This window comes from Lethenteron reissneri, chromosome 71 (genome assembly GCF_015708825.2).
Source record: "Lethenteron reissneri isolate LAM-NWPU_2019-01 chromosome 71, ASM1570882v1, whole genome shotgun sequence".
NCBI classification, from domain to species: Eukaryota; Metazoa; Chordata; class Hyperoartia; order Petromyzontiformes; family Petromyzontidae; genus Lethenteron; species Lethenteron reissneri.
The window spans coordinates 2,924,813-2,934,598 of NC_083849.1; the positions used below are offsets into that span (position 1 = coordinate 2,924,813).

General features: G+C 56.8%; 1 protein-coding gene across 1 annotated transcript in view; it reads right to left on the reverse strand.

Moving 5' to 3' along the window:
* Positions 1-4,573: 4,573 nt before the first annotated feature.
* The window catches only part of LOC133361200 (collagen alpha-2(XI) chain-like), a 53,839-nt gene continuing 48,626 nt past the window's right edge, over positions 4,574-9,786 (reverse strand). Inside the window, exons 9-10 of the mRNA XM_061580084.1 lie at positions 7,369-7,463; positions 4,574-4,601 (exon numbers count right to left, since the gene is read on the reverse strand). Of these exons, the coding sequence (XP_061436068.1) occupies positions 4,574-4,601; positions 7,369-7,463 (123 nt within the window). The remainder of the gene's footprint in view (positions 4,602-7,368; positions 7,464-9,786) is intronic.

The window sequence follows — 9,786 nt, forward strand, 5'->3', positions numbered from 1 at the left end:
TCACAGTCACCGCACTCACAGTCACCACACTCACAGTCACCGCACTCACAGTCACCGCACTCACAGTCACCACACTCACAGTCACCGCACTCACAGTCACCGCACTCACAGTCACCGCACTCGCAGTCACCGCACTCGCAGTCACCGCACTCACAGTCACCACTCACAGTCACCGCACTCACAGTCACCGCACTCGCAGTCACCGCACTCGCAGTCACCGCACTCACAGTCACCACACTCACAGTCACCGCACTCGCAGTCACCGCACTCACAGTCATCACACTCACAGTCACCGCACTCGCAGTCACCGCACTCGCAGTCACCGCACTCACAGTCACCACACTCACAGTCACCGCACTCGCATCACCGCACTCACAGTCACCGCACTCACAGTCACCACACTCACAGTCACCGCACTCACAGTCACCGCACTCACAGTCACCACACTCACAGTCACCGCACTCACAGTCACCGCACTCACAGTCACCGCACTCGCAGTCACCGCACTCGCAGTCACCGCACTCACAGTCACCACACTCACAGTCACCGCACTCGCAGTCACCGCACTCACAGTCACCGCACTCACAGTCACCGCACTCACAGTCACCGCACTCGCAGTCACCGCACTCACAGTCACCGCACTCACAGTCACCGCACTCGCAGTCACCGCACTCGCAGTCACCGCACTCACAGTCACCGCACTCACAGTCACCGCACTCACAGTCACCGCACTCACAGTCACCGCACTCACAGTCACCGCACTCGCAGTCACCGCACTCGCAGTCACCTCACTCGCAGTCACCGCACTCCCAGTCACCTCACTCGCAGTCACCGCACTCACAGTCACCGCACTCACAGTCACCTCACTCACAGTCACCTCACTCACAGTCACCTCACTCGCAGTCACCTCACTCGCAGTCACCGCACTCGCAGTCACCTCACCACAGTCACACGCACTCGCAGTCACCTCACTCACAGTCACCTCACTCGCAGTCACCTCACTCGCAGTCACCGCACTCGCAGTCACCTCACTCACAGTCACCTCACTCACAGTCACCTCACTCGCAGTCACCTCACTCGCAGTCACCTCACTCGCAGTCACCGCACTCGCAGTCACCTCACTCGCAGTCACCTCACTCACAGTCACCGCACTCGCAGTCACCTCACTCACAGTCACCGCACTCGCAGTCACCGCACTCACAGTCACCTCACTCACAGTCACCTCACTCACAGTCACCGCACTCGCAGTCACCTCACTCACAGTCACCTCACTCGCATCAGTCACCGCACTCACAGTCACCTCACTCACAGTCCCTCACTCACAGTCACCTCACTCGCAGTCACCTCACTCGCAGTCACCTCACTCGCAGTCACCGCACTCGCAGTCACCTCACTCGCAGTCACCTCACTCACAGTCACCGCACTCGCAGTCACCTCACTCGCAGTCACCGCACTCGCAGTCACCTCACTCACAGTCACCGCACACACAGTCACCTCACTCGCAGTCACCTCACTCGCAGTCACCTCACTCGCAGTCACCGCACTCGCAGTCACCGCACTCACAGTCACCGCACTCACAGTCACCGCACTCACAGTCACCGCACTCACAGTCACCTCACTCACAGTCACCGCACACACAGTCACCTCACTCACAGTCACCGCACTCGCAGTCACCTCACTCACAGTCACCGCACTCGCAGTCACCGCACTCACAGTCACCGCACTCACAGTCACCGCACACACAGTCACCGCACACACAGTCACCGCACACGCAGTCACCGCACTCACAGTCACCGCACACGCAGTCACCGCACTCACAGTCACCGCACACGCAGTCACCGCACACACAGTCACCGCACACGCAGTCACCGCACTCGCAGTCACCGCACTCGCAGTCACCGCACACGCAGTCACCGCACACGCAGTCACCGCACTCTCGTCACCGCACTCACAGTCACCGCACTCACAGTCACCGCACTCACAGTCACCGCACTCACAGTCACCGCACACACAGTCACCGCACTCACAGTCACCGCACTCACAGTCACCGCACACGCAGTCACACCGCACTCACAGTCATCACACTCACAGTCATCACACTCACAGTCACCACACTCACAGTCACACACACTCACAGTCACCGCACTCACAGTCACCGCACTCACAGTCACCGCACTCACAGTCACCACACTCACAGTCACCACACTCACAGTCATCACACTCACAGTCACCACACTCACCACACTCACAGTCACCACACTCACAGTCCCACACACACTCATCACTCACAGTCACCACACACACAGTCCCACACTCACAGTCACCACACTCACAGTCACCACACACACAGTCACCAACTCACAGTCACCACACTCACAGTCACCGCACTCACAGTCACCGCACGCACTCACAGTCATCACACTCACAGTCATCACACACTCACAGTCATCACACTCACAGTCACCACACACACAGTCACCACACTCACAGTCACCACACTCACAGTCACCACCACAGTCACCACACTCACAGTCACCGCACTCACAGTCACCACACTCACAGTCACCGCACTCACAGTCACCACACTCACAGTCACCACACTCACAGTCACCACACTCACAGTCACCCACACTCACAGTCATCACACTCACAGTCACCACACTCACAGTCATCACACTCACAGTCACCCACTCACAGTCACCACACTCACAGTCACCACACTCACAGTCACCACACTCACAGTCATCACACTCACAGTCACCACACTCACAGTCACCACACTCACAGTCACCACACTCACAGTCACCACACTCACAGTCACCACACTCACAGTCACCACACTCACAGTCATCACACTCACAGTCACCACACTCACAGTCACCACACTCACAGTCACCACACTCACAGTCACCACACTCACAGTCACCACACTCACAGTCATCACACTCACAGTCACCACACTCACAGTCACCACACTCACAGTCACCACACTCACAGTCACCACACTCACAGTCACCACACTCACAGTCACCACACTCACAGTCACCACACTCACAGTCACCACTCACAGTCATCACACTCACAGTCACCACACTCGCAGTCACCACACTCGCAGTCACCACACTCACAGTCATCACACTCACAGTCATCACACTCACAGTCACCACACTCACAGTCATCACACTCACAGTCACCACACTCACAGTCATCACACTCACAGTCATCACACTCACAGTCACCGCACTCACAGTCACCACACTCACAGTCACCACACTCACAGTCATCACACTCACAGTCATCACACTCACAGTCACCACACTCACAGTCATCACACTCACAGTCATCACACTCACAGTCACCACACTCCAGTCATCACACTCACAGTCATCACACTCGCAGTCACCACACTCACAGTCACCACACTCACAGTCATCACACTCGCAGTCACCACACTCACAGTCATCACACTCACAGTCACCACACTCACAGTCACCACACTCACAGTCATCACACTCACAGTCATCACACTCACAGTCACCACACTCACAGTCATCACACTCACAGTCACACTCGCAGTCACCACACTCACAGTCACCACACTCACAGTCATCACACTCGCAGTCACCACACTCACAGTCACCACACTCACAGTCACCACACACACAGTCATCACACTCACAGTCATCACACTCACAGTCACCACACTCACAGTCACTCACACTCACAGTCATCACACTCACAGTCACCACACTCACAGTCACCCACACTCACAGTCCCACACTCACAGTCACCGCACTCACAGTCACCACACTCACAGTCATCACACTCACAGTCATCACACTCACAGTTCATCACCTCACAGTCACCACACTCACAGTCACCACACTCACAGTCACCACACTCACAGTCACCACACTCACAGTCACCGCACTCACAGTCACCACACTCGCAGTCACCACACTCACAGTCACCACACTCACAGTCACCACACTCACAGTCACCGCACTCACAGTCACCACACTCAGTCACCACACTCACAGTCACCGCACTCACAGTCACCACACTCACAGTCATCACACTCACAGTCATCACACTCACAGTCACCGCACTCGCAGTCATCACACTCACAGTCATCACACTCACAGTCATCACACTCACAGTCACCGCACTCACAGTCACCACACTCACAGTCACCGCACTCACAGTCACCACACTCACAGTCACCGCACTCACAGTCACCACACTCGCAGTCACCACACTCAGTCACCACACTCACAGTCACCACACTCACAGTCACCGCACTCACAGTCACCACACTCAGTCACCACACTCACAGTCACCGCACTCACAGTCACCACACTCACAGTCATCACACTCACAGTCATCACACTCACAGTCACCGCACTCGCAGTCATCACACTCACAGTCATCACACTCACAGTCTCACACTCACAGTCACCGCACTCACAGTCACCACACTCACAGTCACCGCACTCACAGTCACCACACTCACAGTCACCACACTCACAGTCAGCCCTGCCTCTGTGTGTGTCTCACCTCCTCACCGACTCGCCTACGGCAGCGCCAGCAGCCTCGGCCTTCTGCCGTCACCCCGGGGGGGGGCAGAGACGAGAACCGAGGCGTGGGGGGTGGTGGTGGTGGGTGTCCACGCCACGGGACCGGCCTCCTCGTTTTCCGGTTGGTGAAAGTCGCGGGCCAGGCTGGATTCGTCGATGGTTTTGTGGCTGTTTTTGTTGCGGGGGCGTGTGCCCCCCACAGACACTAGGCCTGGCTTGCTATGCAAAGGTGCAAAAATGTTGTGGTTGGTATTAACGGCGCATGGCGAAGAGCAGGATTGGTAAGGGGTAAGGGAGGGGGGGTTAATGGGTAAGGGTTAATGGGGTAGGGGTTAAGGGGTAATGGGGGGTGGTGGTGGTGGTGGTGGGTGGTGGTGGGGGGTGGTGGGGGGGTGGTGGTGGTGGGGGGGTGGTGGGGGGTCAGGTCGGGTGAAGGCGTTAGACTAATCTGGAAGGGCCTCTCTGTGTGTGGCTTGCCGATGGGGAATGAATGGCGGGCTGGGGTGGGTGTAACGGGGCTTAGGGAGTGGGTTAGGGGTTAGGGGGTGTTAAGGGGGTGGTTAGGGGTCTTAGGGGTCTTAGGGGGGTTAGGGGGGTTAGGGGGGTGGGTTAGGGGTCTTAGGGGTGGGTTAGGGGGGTTAGGGGGGGTTAAGGGGGTGGGTTAGGGGTCTTAGGGGTGGGTTAGGGGGTTAGGGGGTTAGGGGGGTGGTTAGGGGTCTTAGGGGTGGGTTAGGGGGGTTAGGGGGGGTTAAGGGTGGGTTAGGGGGCTTAGGGTGGTTAGGGGGGGTTAAGGGGGTGGGTTAGGGGTCTTAGGGTCTTAGGGGTGGGTTTAGGGGGTTAGGGGGGTTAGGGGGGTGGGTTAGGGGTCTTAGGGGTCTTAGGGGTGGGTTTAGGGGGTTGGGGGGTTAAGGGGGTGGGTTAGGGTCTTAGGGGTGGGTTAGGGGGGTTAGGGGGGTTAAGAGGGTGGATTAGGGGTCTTAGGGGTGGGTGAGCGTGTGGGGTGAGCGTGTGGGTGAGCTGTGGGGTGGTGAGTGCGTGGAGTGAGCGTGTGGGGGGGTGAGTGTGTGTGGATGAGCGTGTGGAGTGAGCGTGTGTGGGGGTGAGCGTGTGGGTGAGTGTGTGTGGGGGTGAGCGTGTGTGGGTGGCGTGTTGGTGACGTGTGGGGGGGCGTGTGTGAATGTGTGTGGGGTGAGTGCGTGTGGGGGGGTGTGTGTGGAGTGAGCGTGTGGGGGGGTAGTGTGTGGGTGAGAGCTTGTGGGGTGACGTGTGGGGTGAGCGTGTGGGTGAGCGCGTGGGGGGTGAGCGTGTGGGGTGAGCGTGTGTGGGTGAGTGTGTGGGGGAGCGCGTGTGGGCTGAGTGTGGGGTGAGCGTGTGGGGGGGGGAGCGCGTGGGTGAGCGTGTGTGGGGTTGAGTGCGTGTGGGGGGGTGAGCGTGTGGGTGAGCGTGTGGGGGGTGAGCGTGTGTGGGTGAGCGTGTGTGGGGGTGAGCGTGTGTGGGGTGAGCGTGTGTGGGTGAGCGTGTGGGGGGTGAGTGAATGGGTGAGCGTGTGTGGGGTGAGCGTTGGGGTGAGCGTGTGGGTGAGCGTGTGTGGGGTGAGCGTGTGTTGGCGTGTGTAGGGTGAGCGTGTGGGTGAGCGTGGTGGGGTGAGTGTGTGGGGTGAGCGTGTGGTGAGTGTGTGGGGTGAGCGTGTGGGGTGCGCGTGTGGGTGAGTGTGTGGGGGTGAGCGCGTGTGGGCTGATGTGGGGTGAGCGTGGGGGGGGTGAGCGCGTGGGTGAGCGTGTGTGGGGGGCGTGTGGGGTGAGTGCGTGTGGGGGGGGGATGTGTGGGTGAGCGTGTGGGGGTGAGGAGTGTGTGGGTGAGAGTGTTGTGGGGTGAGAGTGTGTGGGTGGTGGTGTGTGGTGAGTGTGTGGGGTGAGTGTGGCGTGTGTGGGGTGAGCGTGTGGGGTGAGCGTGTGGGGGGGTGAGCGTGTGGGGTGGCGCGTGGGGTGGCGCGTGGGTGAGCGCGTGGGTGAGCGTGTGGGGTGAGTAAGTGGGGTGAGCGTGTGGGGGTGGTGAGCGTGTGGGGAGCGCAAGAGGATGGGGATATGGGGTGAGTCGGGGGAGATTCGGGCTGCCCTCACGTGGGTGGGTGGGGGGGGAGACACCGGGCCCCCCTTGAGACACGGGCCCCCCTAAGATGGGTAGAGAGAGACACGGGCCCCCCTAAGATGAGTAGGAGGAGACACGGCCCCCCCTTAAGACACGGGCCCCCCTAAGATGGGTAGAGAAGACACGGGCCCCCCTAAGATGGGTAGGAGAGAGACACGGGGCCCCCCTAAGATGGTAGGAGAGAGACACGGCCCCCTAAGATGGGTAGGAGAGATACACGGGCCCCCCTAAGATGGGTAGGAGAGAGACACCCCCCCCCCCCCAATGGGTAGGAGAGAGACACGGGCCCCCCTAAGATGGTAGGAGAGCACGGGCCCCCCCTTAAGACCGGGCCCCCTAAGATGGGTAGGAGAGAGACACGCCCCCCCTTAAGACACGGGCCCCCCTAAGATGGGTAGGAGAGAGACACGGGCCCCCCCCCTTAAGACACGGGCCCCCCTAAGATGGGTAGGAGAGACACGGGCCCCCCTAAGATGGGTAGGAGAGAGACACGGCCCCCCTAAGATGGGTATTAAAGAGACACGGCCCCCCTGAGGACCCCGGGTGAGACACGTGAGACGCGGGCTCCCCCTCAGGACACACGGGGGCCCCCCCCCCCTCCCCACCTGGGGAGGAACACAAACCCCGAGAGATGGACAATCACCTCACGTCCACCACCACGTCCACCACCTTCAATCGCTCTGTGCCCGAGTCCGCCCATGCCTCGGCGCAGACAAAACGCACGTTTCGCTCCGCTGCCTAGACGATGCAACCTCATTCAGCCTCCAGCGGTGGACAACGCTCCACCACCCTCACTAGTCGACCCCCCCCCTCCTCTCCGGGGAAGAGGGGGTTTGCCCAAGAAGCTGTGGGCACGATGGAGCAGCACAGTATTAGCAGGAGCAGCAGCATAGCAGCGCGGCGGTGGTCGCGGCGGCAATGGGCAGCTGTGGGCAGCAGCAACGGCACCGAAACGCGGACCCACTCTGCGCGCACGCCGATTGGTCCAGCCGCGAACCACGTGGGGGGGGGGGTGCGTCGACCAATCGGTGGGCGAGCTCGCGCGCTGCCGTTGGTTAAGTGTCTGCGACGGGGGGAGAGGTGGGGGGGTGGAGGGGGTGAGGGTGGGGCTTCCGGTTAGGGGGGGGGGGCGTGCGTCGACCAATCGGTGGGCGAGCTCGCGCGCTGCCGTCGGTTAAGTGTCTGCGACGGGGGAGAAGGTGGGGGGGGTGGAGGGGTGAGGGTGGGGGCTTCCGGTTAGGGGGGGGGCGTGCGTCGACCAATCGGTGGGCGAGCTCGCGCTGCCGTCGGTTAAATGTCTGCGACGGGGGTGAGGGTGGGGGCTTCCGGTTAGGGGGGGTGAAGTGGAGTGGCTTCCGGTGGGGGGGGCGAAGGGGTTGGTGGTGATCACGTGAGACGCGTCTCAACCAATCGTTGATCGCGGTTGCTGTTGGCCCCGCCCTTCTTTAACCCCCCCCCTCCCGCGTGTGGGGTGGGGGGGGGCTGGTGGAGACACGGCCGGTGACGTCACCCGCGATGACGTCATCCGTCGCGCGAGGTGCCCCGGGGTCACGTGACGGCTGTGACCACCCCCCCCCGTTTCCTCCATTGTCTATGACGTCACCGCAATACTCTTGTGCCAGGATAGGTGCACCTAGCCTGGCACTGCCCGGTAGATTTGAATAAGGACTAACATTAATTCTAGACTTGAAGCTTTCGTGACTGCAAGGAATCATATTCTTAGGTGTTTTCGGTAAAGTCACGTAGGTAAAACATCAAAATTAATAAAAAATAAAATAAAATTATCTTTATTAAAAATAATAAATAAAATGATCTTTATTTTTTTTTATTAATTTGATGTTTTACCTACGTGACTTTACCGAAAACACCTAAGATAATAACATAAAATGATCTTTATTTTATTTTATAATTTTTATTAATTTTGATGTTTTACCTACGTGACTTTACCGAAAACACCTAAGAATAAGGACTAACAATTAAAATTTTAATGAAACATTGCATTTAAAGAAGCAGATTTGTAGAAATTATATTACATGGCTCACTCAGCCACTGTCGTAGACATAGTCTACAAAAGATTCATTTTTAAATCCTTTATATAAGTTCGCTTGCTTGCTTGCTTACGACCGTGCAAATCTTTCGGTCGTTTTTTAACCCACTTCCCGTGATCCAATCGAGCTGACATTTTGCACACAGACTCGTTGTGCGTGACAATTAATGTTCGTGAAAAAAAATTCCAAAATGTTACACTGTTTAGGGAAAACAAATTAAATATTTAATTACCAATTGCTTAATACTGGCAGACAATCATCTGACCCATAGGTGGCAGCCATCTCAAGCCAGAGGACGAGAGGACTCTAGCCGGCACGCATATAAAGGATTTATAGTGAAAAACTTTGTTTTTACGGGTTATACTTGTTAAATCCTTTATATTAAGTTCACTTGCTTGCTTGCTTATGACCGTGCAAATCTTTCGGTCGTTTTTTAACCCACTTCCCGTGATCCAATCGAGCTCACAGTTCGCACACAGACTCGTTGTGCGTGACAATGCATTTTCGTGAAAAATAATTCCAAAATGTTACACTTTTTAAGACAAAATATTATATTTAATTACCAATTGCTTAATGGTGCAATGCAATCATCTGACCAATAGGTGGCAGCCATCTCAAGCCAGAGGACGAGAGGACTCTAGCCGCCACGCATATAAAGGATTTAGAGTGAAAAACTTTGTTTTACGGGTTATACTTGATTCTTGATTTCACTGCGCAAACTGGTCAATCACGTAATCAAAATTAGTTTTTTCCAATGTTTTTTCTTTCAATGCTAAGAAGAACAAGATCGCCGAGACGATCTTGTCCCATTGAAGCACACGCAAATACGACAAAATAAGATTAAATTTGCCGAACGACCGCTCACCGCTTGCAATTTTAAACTGCTATTGTTAATCAAATTAGCAGTGAAATTCGCAATTTCGGAAATATGTCGTCTCCATAAGCTTTCGTGACTGCAAGGATTCATACTCTTAGGTTTTTTCGGTAAAGTCACGTAGGTAACAAATTTAAAT